General features: G+C 51.0%; 1 protein-coding gene across 3 annotated transcripts in view; it reads right to left on the bottom strand.

Annotated features, from left to right (window-relative positions):
- Positions 1–8501, bottom strand: part of LOC119712614 (tyrosine-protein kinase ZAP-70) — a 37180-nt gene extending 28679 nt beyond the window's left edge. For 2 of the 3 annotated variants that reach the window (XM_038164076.1, XM_038164077.1), the window contains exon 1: positions 8308–8501. In XM_038164076.1, coding sequence (XP_038020004.1) covers positions 8308–8460 — 153 coding nt within the window. In that variant the 5' untranslated portion in view covers positions 8461–8501. The remainder of the gene's footprint in view (positions 1–8307) is intronic. The other variant, XM_038164078.1, reaches the window with a different exon arrangement.
- Between the last annotated feature and the right edge of the window lie 6892 nt (positions 8502–15393).

The raw sequence follows: 15393 nt of genomic DNA, 5'->3' as shown, positions 1-15393 counted from the left end.
AGGGACCTTAAATCCCATTCCATCCCATGGCAGGGACACCTTCCACTGCTCCAAACCCTGTCCAACCTGTCCTGGGACACTCCCAGGGATCCAGGGGCAGCCCCAGCTGCTCTGGGCACCCTGTGCCAGGGCCTCCCCTCCCTCCCCTCCCCTCCCCATTATCCATCCCAAACCCAGCAGCTGCCCCCCAGACCAGCACCGAGCTCCTTGTGCTGCTGCTGTGTCAGTGCCACGTGTTGGTCACCTCACTTGGACAGCACAAAGGCTTCCCTGAGCCCTGAGCTGCCCCAAACTGCCCACGGACTCCGGACAGGGGGTTCTGCCTGGGACAATGCCAGGTGGAAGTTCCAGACCACTTTGGTCTCTGAAGATCTGCAGTGATGCTGGAGCTGCTTCGTCCTCACCTTCCAGTGGGGCACGGCAGCTCCTGTGCTCCAAGAGTGCCTGGAACAGGGACAGAACCTCCTGTAGCCCTGCTGGAGGGGCTTTGGGCAGGTTAGAAATATAAAAATACAGAAATGTGCAGCTCTGGAGTTGGCTGAGACACCAAAGTGAATTCTCTGTGCCTGCAGTGCCAGGGGCTCTGCTGTCTCTGAGTCACAGGTCTTTGAAACCTCAGGTGAAAGGGCCACCAGCAGCTCCCAGCATCACTTAATGAATGTGTTGGCTCCATCTTTATACTCAGAATATTCCTGCGGGCACAGAGGGTGAAAGCTGCTGCCAGGTGGGGAAGAGCTGGAGGAGCCCTGGGTGCTCTCACTGCTCCTCAGACACACCACGAGGAGCTCAGACTACACAGACCAGACCTAAACATTCCCTGCGGTTTGAAAATTAAGGAATAAAATAAATATCACCCCTGGGGCTCAGTCCCATGATCCCAGCACGCTGGTGAGGATGAAATGAGTTATTTTGGGGGGTGATTTGAGCCTCAAAGTGTTGGAAATGTGACAAGTTCAGGAAAGAGCAGCGTAAGAGATGAAGGGCCTGGCTGGGCTGATTGATGGGCTCAGCCCTGGGGGATGGAGACAAACATTAATTGTTGGCCAAGAGTGATGGGGGAACATCTGAGAGCAAAGGAGAAGCATCTGAGGAGCACAAGGTTCTTTCAGAGAGGAAAAACTGGTTTGGATGTGCTGCTAAAATGGAACAGGGATAAGGCAGAAGAAATTAATCAGTGGAAAGGAAGTCTGGGTATCAAGAAACATTTCCAAGCAAGAAGATTCATCAGGATGTGGGGCAGGGAGAGTGTGGAAATCCTACTGCCAGGCCCTTAGCACTGGATCAGGAGATGGGAACAATCCTCCCCAGGCAGGAAGAACCCACAGGGATGAGCTCACAGGACTTTCCCATAGCTAATTCCTGCAATCCTGAGTTCCATTAGGGAAAATCCTACTTTCAGTTTCTTTCTGGGGCCAATGTGATTTCCAGTTATGTCAGTCTTTTGTGGAAAACTGAAAAACACCGAGCACAGAAGGATTTTGTGACATTTTTTGTGGTGTTTTTGTGTGAAAGGAGAGTGAAACCCTCCCCGTGCACAGCAGTAAATACTCTCTGGCACATTTTTATAACTCAGTGATCAAGACTGAGGTGAAAAAACAACTCATTCTCCATGGTCTGGTGAGTTCCTGGTGTTTGTCCTTCCTGTGCTCTCGAGGGGAGGTTGCATTAATCAACAACTGCCCGTGCTCAGGCTGCTCCTACGTGGGCACTATTCACCTCTCCCTTCACTTTTCCACCCAGGAAAAATATCTCTGAGGTGACATTGCAGCTGGACATCCCCTAGCAGGCAAAACCCAGCATTTCCCTCTTGGAAGGGACCCTAGAAGGAGCAGAAGAGAGTTAATACTGCCCCACAGAAAACCTTTGGGGCCCTCTTGTTCTGCTCCCTGCCAGGCTGGGCCTGGGGGACAAGAAGAACCCATGGACACAAATTTCACTGGACACAAATTTCCCTGTGCTCAGAGGAATGGGGATTGGTGCTGGAGGTCCCTCTCAGCTGTGGGGGATGTTCCTGGCTGTGTTTTGGGGCACTGAGAGCAGAGTTATTTCCCCCACAGCCTCTTCACAGGGCCAGCAGCTTTCATTCAACACTTTCCAGGGTGGAAATCCCTCCACATCCCAGGGAATGGCAGCTGAGCTGGGCCTGTCCTGCCCTGCTTGGGCCCAGCTGAGTGCCCAGAAAGGCCTGGTTTGAGCCATGTGAGTGGATTTTGGGGAGGTGCAGGCAGCACTGAGCACCCCTGAGCCTTCTGCCTGTCCCTCTGGCATCCCTCACCCTGCTCTGCTGTGGCCGAGGGCCTTTTCTCCACACTCTCGTCTGCCTCCACACCCAAATAATGTTCCTTGGGGCAGGATGTAGGAATGTGCCCCCTGTTGATGGAGTGACTAGATTATTCTTTGTCTGCCTAAAAAGCAAAAAGCCCAGAAGCTTCTCTCCTCAATTTGCTACAAAGGCACCTCATAGGAACTTTGGGACTTCACCTCAGACCTGGGGCTGTCCATTGGACAGAGGCCAAGAGGTCCCACCTGGGTAATTCACTAGAAAAAGAAGAGAACCAAGGAAATAATTGCTTTTTTGGGGTGTTTTAGCAGGAGCAAGAACCTCTTGCCCTTGGCTTGGTTTTTCTCTGTAAGAGCTTTGTTATTTTGCCTTTCATTAAACCCTTTTCTGTTTCCAACACTGCCTCAGAAGCCATCCTGCTAATTTGATGCCGTTCGAGGTAGCTGGGCTGTCTCAGGTGTGATGGGTTCTCTGAGAGCTGGTAAGACCTGGCTCAAGGAGTAACACATCAGCAGGATTTGCTGGATGCTTTCCCAGCTCAGCCACAGCTCAGGGGTCTGTGCCCAGTTTGCCCAGTTTGGCCCTGGCAGGACCCTCCTCCATCCACCCCCCTCTGTCCTGGAGGTGACAACAGGACCTTGAACATGTGACACAGAAACTGGGAGATGCTTTCCCACTGGTTTATGCTCAGTCTCACCCTCCTCCCTAGAGCTGCATTAATAAAACAAAGTTTCATTGGTTGTGTTGTTTTATTTCTGGGGGTGCTCCCACCTCTGCCTCTGAAAGATCAGAAGCCCAGATAAAAACTGAGGGGCAAACCACACATGGATGTGTTCACAGATAATCTACTGGATCTGCACAAACATCTGACAGGAAAAAAAGTTGTGATTTTCACTGAAAAACCCAACACTTTCCACTTGACCTGCAGATCTCAGCGACAGATTCGGGTGTGATCTGCTTCAAGGTGCTCAGTGCTGACTGCACCTTTCCAAAATCAAGTTAGAGGGGTTCAGCCTGCTTCAGAGACCAACACTGGGAGTTTTCTGGAGAGACGGAGAGCAGGAGAGCCAAAACCCTGAATAATCTGCTCTTCCTTGGCCCAACCTGTCACACCTGAGTGACTTCAGAGGCTCTGGCTGGGGAGGTGTTTAGAAACTTTTCAGAGGCACGGGTCAGTTGGTTTTGTAAGAGACTTTTAAGGTTTCAAATACTCAACCCCTGGGGTTTTTGGCCAGAATAAGAGAGAACCTGGGCAAAATGCAGCTGTGTTGGGAACCTTGGAGGCAGAAGGGTTTTCTGTCAGGTCTGAGCTCGGGGTTGGAGTCAATCACTGAGAGATGCTGGGGCTGGGGTCTTTTCCAGCTCTGCCGCTGCCTGTGTTTCCTGTCCAGTTAGTTCCTGACAGGCAGAAACATCCCTGAAGTTCTGGGAGGGAGTGCCTGGCTTGGTGAAATCATCATAAAAGAAGATTTGAGATTTCACTTATTTTCTGTGGGTGCTGGAGTACTCCTGGTGCAGTTGGTGGAAAAAATAACCCCCAAGATGCTGCTTTTGCTGTTTTGCTCTTTTGCTGCATTTTGCTGCTTTTGCTGCTCAGTGATTTCTGCTTTGCAGTTTTGCTCGTCCCGTGCTGCTCACCCCAGCCCTGAATCCAGAGTGTCCCATTTCCTCCGTCCCATCCACTCCAGGCCCTTGCCAAAGATCCTGGTGGATGAACTGGGAGGCTCAAGGTTCTGCTTTGGGATTTAACTCTTGCAACAGAGGGTTTTCTGAGCATCCCAGAATATCCTGAGCTGGAAGGGACCCCCAGGGACCATCAGTGCAGCCCCTGGCCCTGCACAGGCACCCCAACAACCCCACCCTGAGCCCCCCTGGCAGCGCTGCCATCGAGGCTGGAGAGGGGCTGGGAACACAAACCCTGTGAGGAACAACTGAGGCAGCTGGGGGTGCTCAGCCTGGAGAAAAGGAGACTCAGGGGTGATCTTATCACTCTGGAGAAAAGGAGACTCAGGGGTGCCCTTATCACTCTCCACAGCTCCTGGAAGGTGCCTGTGCTCAGCTGGGGCTGGGCTCTTTCTCCAGGCAGCACTGACAGAACCAGAGCACACAGCCTCGAGCTGCACCAAGGGAAATTTAGGTTGGATATTAGGAAGTTGGTGAGATCCTATCCTGTAGGTAGGACATTAGGAAAAACCTAATTAGGATATTAGGCTGGATATCAGGAAAAAATATTGATTGGATATTAGAAAAAAATTATCATTGTTTCAGTTTTTCGTGGAAAGGGTGATAAAGTTCTGGAATTCTCTGCCCGGGGAGGTGGTGCAGTCACCATCCCTGGGTGTGTTTAACACAGCCTGGATGTGGCACTGGGTGCCAGGGTTGAGTTGAGGTGTTGAGGCTGGGCTGGACTCGATGACCTTGAAGGTCTCTCCCAACCCAGTGATTCTGGGATTCTGTGTCCAAACGCTCCTGGAGCTCTGGCAGCCTTGGGGCCGGGAGCATTCCCTGGGAGCCTGGGCAGTGCCCAGCAGCCTCGGGGGGAAGAACCTTTCCCTGAGCTCCATGCCAGCAGAAAGTTTAAGAGCAGAAAATTTTATTGAGCATCAGATGCTCTGGTTGGAGTTTTAAAAGAGGAAAGATGAACATAAGGCTGAAATTGAAACTGTGACAAGGAAAGGAATTCTGCAGGATCCAGCTGAGGGCCCAAAATCCCACATGTGAAATGTCCTGTGGTGGGTGATGCTCTGAAAGGGTCTCCACAGAAATGGGAGCTCAGACTTTGCCTGAGCATTGCTGGAATGTTATTTCAAAGCAGACAGAGACCATTCCTTTACTAATCTGTGTTCTGGGGATCAAACAGAAATTCGAACTGGGCTTGATTACAAAGCAGCTAGAGGAAATTCCTGAAGAGGAAATTCCTGAAGAAGAAATTATGAGGAGGAAAATGAAGACAACTGGGAAGGGCAAGTGTTGGACATCAGCTCTGAGGGGTCAGGACATCCCTGCATGTGAGCAGTGACTTGTGAGGGACAATGGGAATTTGTTCCCACATTCCCTGAGTGTGGAAATGCTCCACTCACAGGCAGCCTGGGACCCCTACTTTCTAAGTATGAAGCTGAGCCAAGATTTTCTGAGGCAGAAATAAAGGGTCAGATCTGCCCAGGGCATTTTGTTTCTTTTTCATTACAACAGCAAAGGGGTTTTGTTCCAATGATTTGGATGGGATGTGGGGAAGTGGAGTTATCTCAGACTGGTTCATGTTTTATCCGTGCTGCCTCCCTCACTGGGGCTAGAGTTTGATTCCTGGCTCTGTGTGGAGTTTGTGGAAGCTGCCTGTGGTCCCCATGGCCCCCTGGGATCTGTCCCATGTTCTGGGCTCTCTCTGCTGTGCCCATTCACTTCCACACCCAGCAGAGCCTTTCCTGGCACCTCTGCGATATTGCAAGGCTAAATCAGCACATTCAGGGATCAAAGCTGTCTTTAAAAATGCACATTCCTACACTAAGGACTAAGCAAGGATTATACTTCAAGCTTGTATTTAATTATATTAAATATTCTATTATTATGTTTCATTCTATTAAATATCAATGTATTTATTGTATCTATGTCTATACTTTAGGTGTATGTACTTACAACCTGTATTATATTAGCCAGCATTAAATATTGGTGATGTTCACCTGCAGAGGAGAAGGCTCCAGGAGAGCTCAGAGCCCCTGGCAGGGCCTGAAGGGGCTCCAGGAGAGCTGCAGAGGGACTGGGGACAAGGCCTGCAGGGACAGCACCCAGGGAATGGCTCCCAGTGCCAGAGGGCAGGGCTGGATGGGATCTTGGGCAGGAATTGTTCCCTGGCAGGGTGGGCAGGCCCTGGCACAGGGTGCCCAGAGCAGCTGGGGCTGCCCCTGCATCCCTGGCAGTGCCCAAGGCCAGGCTGGACAGGGCTGGGAGCAGCCTGGGACAGTGCAAGGTGTCCCTGCCATGGCAGGGGTGACACTGGATGGGCTTTGAGGTCCTTTCCAACCTAAACCATTCTGGGATTCCATGGCTTTAATTCCCAACCCATACACTTGCAGTTACCACCTAATTCTCCCTAGGAGTCCACAGAGATTCACAGAAAATCAAGCACTAAACAAAATGTGTGAGCCTTTCAATCACCTGATTACAATTATTTGCACTTTTGAGTATTTCCAACCCTCCAGAACGTCCTGCTTTGCCCCACAAGGAGCTGCTGCCTGCTCGTTACCCAACTCAACCCCAAACGTTATCAGAGGTGAAAAAAACCCTTTCAGTGCCACTCTTTGCCTTCAGCCTCTCTGGTTTTGTGCCTCCAGCCCCACCTGCTCGGGGTTTGTGAGAGGAAAAGCTCGGCTTAACCGACACCTTTGTCCTTCCTGACCTTTGCTGCTCCAGCCAAGTTCTCTGTGCTTGGTTGGGTGGGTTTAGATCATGGATGGAACCCAGAAATTCCCAGAATTTCTGCTTTTCATGGAGCTGGGTGCTTTACAGAGACACTATGGATTGTCCTGGTTATCTGGTAGCTTCCAAGAAAGCCTCTTCCCCAACATCTAAATGGGAATTAATTTTTAAAGGTGTATATGAATATATGCAAATTCTAAATCCTGCTGTGGCAGCACCCACGTTTCTTTAGGAAATCCTATTCCCAGCAGCATAAGCAAACTTTTCAGAGAATTGGGTCCCTCTTCCCTAGAGGAAAAAGGAGGATGAGGGATTGAAATCAGCAGAATCATAAATAAATCAGGAAGCAGAGCCCCGTAGACCCACTCGTTCATCCCCTGCCAGCGAGGAGCCTGATCCCTTCTCCAGTTCTTCCCTGGGATGGCTTGCCCCAGTGTTCCTCTGGGGTTTATTCCAAGTCTAATAGATAGGAAAGGTTTTCTGAGGTTCAAACCCAAGTTTCCTTTGTCCCAGGTTATTCCCTAAAACCCCAGACTGTGTTTGGATTGACAGGACTTGGAACTGTGCCTGTCCTCACTGAGTAGCAATGGAGGAGATGCCGAAGAAACCCAAGGAAATAAAAGTGAGTTTGCCTCTGGATTTCAGTCTATTTATTGCTATGATGGCCAGCAGCAAACCTCTGAAATTCTTCTGGAGTGTTTGGAGCATTATCCAGCAGGTGCCAGGTACCCTAAAACTTCCCAGTGTCACTGAGATCCTAAATCTCCTCACAGTGCCACTGGGATCCTAAACCTTGCCACAGTGCCACTGAGATCCTAAACCTTCCCACAGTGCCACTGGGATCCTAAACCTTGCCACAGTGCCACTGGGATCCTAAATCTCCTCACAGTGCCACTGGGATCCTAAACCTTGCCACAGTGCCACTGGGATCCTAAATCTCCTCACAGTGCCACTGAGATCCTAAACCTTCCCACAGTGCCACTGGGATCCTAAACCTTGCCACAGTGCCACTGGGATCCTAAACCTTGCCACAGTGCCACTGGGATCCTAAACCTTCCCACAGTGCCACTGGGATCCTAAACCTTCCCACAGTGCCACTGGGATCCTAAACCTTCCCACAGTGCCACTGGGATCCTAAACCTTCCCACAGTGCCACTGGGATCCTAAACCTTCCCACAGTGTCACTGGGATCCTAAATCTCCTCACAGTGCCACTGGGATCCTAAATCTTCCTACAGTGCCATCAAGGCTCGCAGGAAATGTAAAGAGAAACTTCCAGAGTTTTGATGCCATGTTCAGAGGCAAAGGGAAGGGAATGGCTGGCCCGGAGTGTTGGACCACAAGCCATCATCTCGTTGTCTTCTGACCTGTCTAAACACCCTCAGCTTCAAAAAGAACATGATGGCCCCAACTCAACCCCGTTTTTTCCATTGGAGAAATCAGTAGGAAAACCAAGGTCGAATGAGGAATTAATCTGGAATCTTAACACCAACATTTCACAGAATCTCCCCTCTGAACGCCCTGGTTCTGCAGAAAGACACCAGGCAGGGAACAAAGCAGCCATGATGCACCCGCCGCCCAAAACAACAGCAGCGAACAAAAAGTGCCTCTTACCTGCTCTGCTGAGGAGCACGGCAGCTTTGGGGGCTTCCCGACAGCAGCTGGGGAGCAGGAAGGGAAAAAAGAGGGAAAATAATCTCTGTTGAGCGAGGGTTGTGTCAATTTTGGGAAAGAAGAGGCCGCAGCATCCAGCAAGAGCTCTGGCATTCGCAAACCACCGCTCGCTGGGTTTCTCTGAAATGTGACCCTATTTCCTTGTTGCACAGGAAAGGAAAGGAGAGCAAACAAAAGCTGTGCAGCTCTGAAGAGTGAAAGAGCTCTGAGATCTTCTCTGTGTCAGGGCAGGAGTCTGCTGTGGAAGGGAAGGGGTCAGAGGGAGGTGGTGAGGAGCTGTCATTATCTGAATGGATGTTCTAGGGGAGACGTTTGCTTGGAGAGCAAAGTTCTCTCCTTGAACAGTTCCCACTGAACAGATGTTGGTGGGAAAGGGAATCTCTGTGCATGAGTGTTTTTTGCCACAGGATCACAGAATCAGCTGGGCTGGAAAAGCCCTCTGAGGTCATCGAGTCCAAGCTGTGCCCCATCCCCACCTTGTCCCCAGCCCGGAGCTCTGAGTGCCACATCCAGGCCTTCCTCGGGCACCTCCAGGGATGGGGACTCCAAACCTCCCTGGGCAGCCCCTGCCAATGCCTGGCCATCCTTTCCATGGAGAAATTCCTCCTGGTGTCCTCCAAATTCCTCCTAGAGCAGCTTGAGGCCATTTCTTCCATCCTGTCCCTGTTCCCTGGCAGCAGTGCCCAGTCTCCCCCAGCTGTTCTCTCCTGTCAGAGCCATTGCCGTGCCAGGCTGGGCAGCCAGAGGAGTAAGGAAAACTGAATTTCTTTGGATTTTCCATATCCAAGCCAGGAACTACTGAGAAAGGCCCTCTGTGAGGGGTTGCTTGGGAGTTGTGGTTTGTGATGGGCCAGAGCAGGCTCAGGGGCCCAAGAAGCCTCTCCTGGCCTGGTTCTCCTCCCTGGTTCTGGTCAGTGATCAGCTCTTTGTGGTGCCAGAGGGGCCAGAATGTTGTCATTGAGCTGGGGACCTTCCATCTGCAGTGCCACCACTGCCAGCTCAGCTGGGGACCATCCAGCTCCAGTGCCACCAAAAGGTGTTGATGTTTTGCAGGATTTCCAGCTGCTCCTCAGGGCCAGGTCTCCCTTTCCAGGAGGAAAAATCTCCGTGTCTCATCCCCAGCTCACTGCCACCCATCCTGGAATTGTTGGGTACAGGGACAAGGGCCAGCCTTGGAGAAAGGCTGTGGCACCACGGAATCATGGAATGCTTTGGGTTGGAAAGGAACTTTAAATCCCATCTTGTTCCAACCCCACCGTGGGCAGGGACACCTCCCTCTGGATCAGGATGCTCCAAGCCCCATCCGTGACTGATTCCTGCTGGATGCAAAGAGGTGTCCCAAGGAGATGGATGGACAATCCCAAAGTTTCTTAAATTTTGCTGGCAGAAAATTGTACTGTAGAAGTCAGGACTAAGACCCTGATTAAGCAGGATGAGCTTAATGATATTCAGGACTGATTGGAATAAAAAAAAAATTGGGAATAGGTTGGATTGGCAGAGTGCAAGGTACCCCTGAGCATCCCTCAGCCCCATGGAATGTTGAGTTCCCCCAGGAGCCCTTTGTTTTTGTTTTCATATGGAGCTCTTCGTGGTGTTTACCCAAAAATCCACAACAAAGCTTTTTCCAAGGACAAGGTGAGATCCTGAGGTGAAAATGCAGCACCCCACTGCAGTGCCCTCAGCAAAACCCACCTGAATATTTGTCCTTTGCCCCAAAATCTCCACAAAATTCTGGGATCAGGCAGAAGGATCTCGATAATCACTTCTTGATGGCTCTGCTCTCAAAGCCTGTGCCTCCTTCAAGCCGGAGTTACACTTTTGGGAAACACCAACCCTATTTTATTTAACACCTGGGACTAATTAAGCCCAGCTTTACTGTTGGGCAATTAGTTTACATGTCTGTGCCCCGGTGGAAAAACAAACCCGTTTGTTTCCAGCTTGTTTCACTCGCAGGTTCCCAACCTGCAGCCTCTGGGCTCCAAACAAAGCCGAGCACTTTGTTTATTGCTGCAGTAGCTGAAGGGCTGAATGGAGCTTTGTTGTGTTGGGTGCTGAACAGCCATAAAAAGGGTGAGTCTGTGGCCAAGGAGCTTGTCCCAACACGGACTTGGGGCCAGGCTGTGATGTAGAGCCAGAGCTGGGAACTCTGCCCAGGCCCTGCAGTTCAGACATAGCAAGGCAGGGAGAATATTTCATTTTATGTACAAAATGCTTACACAAAATTACCCCGTCAGGCCTCAGCAGCGTTCCATGTGTGTCCTAATGGCAACCAGGATGGAGTCTGCAGCCTTTTCAAGCCTTCAGACGAGGCCTGGCCTTCGTGTGGTGCAGGCTGGACACATTGGGCACCATCCAACACCACCGGGAAGTGCCAAACTGGCCTGGAAGTGTCAATCTTTATGCTTCCCTGGGGTTCAGGCCAGCATCTCCAGGGGTTTCCAGCATCCTGGGGGGGTTCCAGCATCCTGAGGGGTTCAGTCCATCATTCCAGCGGGGTTTCCATCATCCTGAGGGGGTTTCCATCATCCTGGAAGTGTTTCCATCATCCTCCCAGGTGGTTTCCACCATCCCACTGGGGTTTCCGTCATCCCAAGGGGTTCCATCATCCCATGAGGTTTCAGGATCCTGGCAGGGTTTCCATCATCCTGGAAGTGGTTCCATCATCCTGACAGGGTTTCCAGCATCCCAGGGGGATTCAGTCCATCATCCTGGGCGGTTCAGTCCATCATCATGAGGGGTTTTCCATCATTCTGCTCTTGTTTCCACCATTCCAGGGGGTTTCCAGCATCTGGAGGGGTTTCAGGATCCCACTGTTGCTTCCAGGATCCTGGTGGGGTTTCCATCATCCTGAGGGGGTTTCCATCATCCTGGAAGTGTTTTCATCGTGCTGCTATTGTTTCCATCATCCCAGAGGGGTTCAAGATCCCACTGGGGTTCCTGTCATCCTGGGAAGGTTTCCATCATCCTGGAAGTAGTTCCATCATCCTGGCAGGGTTTGCAGCATCCCAATGGGGTTTCCACCATCCTGTGGGGTTTCAGGACCCCACCATTGTTTCCATCATCCTGGGGGATTTCAGGATCCAGGCAGGGTTTCCATCATCCTGAGGCAGTTTCCATCATCCTACCGGGGTTTCCATCATCCCGAGGAGGTTCCAGCATCCCGAGGGGGTTTTCATCATCCTGGAAATGTTTCTATCATCCTGTAGGGTCTCTAGCATCCCGAGGTGTTTCCATCATCCCGAGGTGTTCCCATCATCCCGAGGTGTTTCCACCATCCCGAGGTGTTCCCATCATCCCGAGGTGTTTCCACCATCCTGAGGTGTTTCCATCATCCCGAGGGTTTTAGGATCCCACCATTGTTTCCACCATCCCGAGGTGTTTCCACCATCCCGAGGTGTTTCCATCATCCCGAGGTGTTTCCACCATCCCATTGTTGTTCCCATCATCCCGAGGTGTTCCCATCATCCCGAGGTGTTTCCATCATCCCAAGGGTTCCAGGATCCCACCATTGTTTCCACCATACCAAGGTGTTTCCATCATCCCGAGATGTTTCCACCCCCCCAAGGTGTTTCCACCATCCCGGGGTGTTCCCATCATCCCGGGGTGTTCCCATCATCCCGGGGTGTTCCCATCATCCCGATTTCACTTCTCTGCTGGAAATTCAGCCTCGTCTCCTCATCTCAGGAGAGGAAGCAGCCAGGTGATTTTGGAGATTTAACGGGGGGTTGTTGGTGGCCCCGTGAAACCGTTTTTTCGGGCAGATTTTCAGATTTTTCAGGTAGCAGATTTTTCTGATACCGAACTAATCTGAAAAATAAACTTTCTAGCAACCTCAGGGACTGAAAATTTCTATTCTCTATGCTATTTGTCACCTCCTCCTCTTTGCTGTGAGCCTCTGCTCGTTTTAGCATTCCCTGTTTTCCAGGATTTGTGCAGGTGCCTGAGGTCTTGGCTTGTCAGAGTAGTGCTGCTCCATCCCCTCCTCAGGGACAGGGCAGGACTGGAGTAAAGCCCATTTTTGGGGCAGGTCTGGTACAAATCTGAGGGTGCTCAGAGCAGTGCTGGGTTGGGGTACAGGGCTGGGGGAATTTGCTTTGCAACTCAGGAGTGTCTGACTCTGTATTTACCACCCAGGAGGGACTGCAAACCCTGTGAATTAGGGAAAAACAAGTTTTCCAAAGGGTCTGGCAGAACAGAGCCACTCTCTAGGGAAGGAAATCTGCCCCTCCATCCCTGTTTATTCCGCACTGAGTGTGTTTGAGACAAGCCCCAGCAGACAGAACACCCCTGGAATGGCACCAGGCCGCACTTGCAGCAATTAATTTTTCCTTGGCCAGCAGCAGCTCCATTCAATTAAACCCCAAATATTTTGTTCAGTTGCTCTTTTCTGGGTGTGCTCTGGGGGCTCAGACAATGGCCAGCGTGGCCTGGGGAGGAAGGAAACCACTCTGTCCACCCAGCCAGGGAACTGGCCCAAAATCCAGCCCAGCAATCAATCCCAGTCCCTTTTGAACTCTTTTTTTCCAGGGCAGAGCCAGCCCTTTCCAGTCTGCACAGAGAGAGTGGCTGGAGTGGAGCTGGGGGCTGTGATCTCCCACCCTCGGCCAGCTCCTCCTGGGAGCAAAGGATGTTTTGCCTGGTTTTTCTGGGCTATTCGGACCAGCAAACCTTCCAGGCAGCTCAGGGGGGACTCAGGAGGTCCCTCCTGGGCATGTCCTGCTGCTGCTCCATCCCAGGAGGGGAGTTCAGAGGGCTCCAAAAACCAAATTTATGGCAGAACAAGAATTAGGGCTGGTCCAGCTCCAGGTCAGGTTCATCCTGCTTTGCTTACAGCAGAGGATTTAGGAACATCCACCACAAAAAGTACCACAGTTTCTTGCTTTTTCCTTCATCCCTTTTTTTTTCTAATTTCAGGCCAGCATCCCATTAGGACACGGGGCTGGCCAGGCCTTTGAGGCTTTTTTCTTTCTCCGTGCCCATCTCATGGTCTGGTGGCTGCTGGGGCAGCCTGGGTGGCACCAGGGGCCGTGGCCAGGAGCTCTGGCTGCCCAGGGCTGTGTCCCGTGGCTTTGGCACCGGCTGTGCCTGCAAGGGTCAGGGCAGGACACGAGGCTGCCAGGGCTGTCCTGTACTTGGCATCCACACCAACTGCCCAAGGATGCAAATCCTGTCCTGCACTCCCAGAGTCCCCCTGCAATCCCCTCCTGGGGTCTCAGGTTCAGGGAGTTTGCTGTAATACATACATAATATATTTTAATATATCTTTAGTATAAAATTTAATATATATTTTTTATATTTGTATGTAATCTGTAATTTTAATACCATATTTAATTTAATATACTACTTTGTATTTATATATTTATTGTATATTTTAATTTTTAATACTCTAATATAAATAGATCTAATGTATCTAAAAATAGATATATATTATATCTATAAATAGATATATTTATTTTTAATATATATAATACATTTTTATATGTTATGTCTCCCCCTGGCAACCTTTCACCCCTCAACTCTTCATTCAAATCCTCCTGGAAGGAAAAGCACCACCAGGGTGATTTTGGGGTTGCTCTGTCCCCACCGAGGGCTCAGCCTGGGGGCCCATCCTCACCTTGGTGCTTCCACCCTTTCCCTGTGTCCTTCCCCAGGGCCCCTCTCTCTTCCCAGGGAAAAGCAGGGCAGCTCGGAAAAGGCTCATTTTTCCAGCGTTTGCAGCACTGCCAGGTAATTCTCTCTCCACCAGGGCTCACAAATTCAGCTTGGAAACCCCAGAGCCGCCTTCAGAAGGAAGGAGGAAATGAGCTCCTGCCTTTTATTGTCGAGGTGTCCTGCGGGGGGGTTGTTCGGTTGTTTGGTTATTCCCGGGGGTGTTCTTTGCCCTGGAGGGGGTTGTTCGGTTGTTTGGTTATTCCCGGGGGTGTTCTTTGCCCTGGAGGGGGTTGTTCGGTTGTTTGGTTATTCCCGGGGGTGTTCTTTGCCCTGGAGGGGGTTGTTCGGTTGTTTGGTTATTCCGGGGGGTGTTCTTTGCCCTGGAGGGGGTTGTTCGGTTGTTTGGTTATTCCCGGGGGTGTTCTTTGCCCTGAGGGGGTTGTTCGGTTGTTTGGTTATTCCCGGGGGTTGTTCTTTGCCCTGAGGGGGTTGTTCGGTTGTTTGGTTATTCCCGGGGGTGTTCTTTGCCCTGGAGGGGGTTGTTCGGTTGTTTGGTTATTCCCGGGGGTGTTCTTTGCCCTGGAGGGGGTTGTTCGGTTGTTTGGTTATTCCCGGGGGTGTTCTTTGCCCTGGAGGGGGTTGTCCTCGGTGGGACGCTCCCGGTGGCAGCGGGCAGGAGAATGCCGCAATGCCCGGAGCCAGCGGGGCAGGAATGATGTAACTGCGGAGGGAAGGGACTGCTGAAAACACTGGCGAGCCCTTGAGGGCTTTTTTCCGATTCACAGCCAGTCCCTGCCATTGCTGTGGAGCCTTTCAGGCCGTCTCCTCACACTGTCCCTGCCTTTTTAACAGCGTTGGGAAGCTCCGGTTAAAATGCGCGATGGGGCTGTTGTTTGTTGTTGGAGGGGGAAAAAAACACCGAACCAAAACCAACGCAGTCTTGCTTTGTCTGCCTTGTGCGCCACTGTCAGCACGGCCTCTGTCCCTTCTGGCTTTTCCTGGGATGTTTTATCCACAGGGGAGCCCCAGCATCGCCCCCAGGGCTGCCCCGAGCTCCCTCCCTGCTCCTCCACAGAAAGGCTGACTAGTTTTATACTGTTTCAGCCAAGACCTGCCTTCTGCACTGATGTCAGCAGTCAGGGCGGGACTTTTCCAGCCTTGTGGGTTTGGGGATTTTCTTTTTTTTTTTTTTTTTTCCTTTTTTTTTTCTTTTGGATAATCCTGGCAAAATTCCTGAGCAAAGTTTTTTTCCTTTTTTTTCTTCTTCTCCTTTCTTTTTTTTTTTTTTTTTTTTTTTTCTCTCTCGAGCAGCCCCTATCCATGTGCTGCCTCCGAGCTGCTCTCTTATTACTGCTCACTTCCTGAAAGGAGACT

Source organism: Motacilla alba, chromosome 28, assembly GCF_015832195.1.
Source record: "Motacilla alba alba isolate MOTALB_02 chromosome 28, Motacilla_alba_V1.0_pri, whole genome shotgun sequence".
Classification (NCBI taxonomy): Eukaryota; Metazoa; Chordata; class Aves; order Passeriformes; family Motacillidae; genus Motacilla; species Motacilla alba.
Note: the sequence above shows the minus strand (reverse complement) of the source record. Positions and strands in the feature narration are given on the sequence as shown.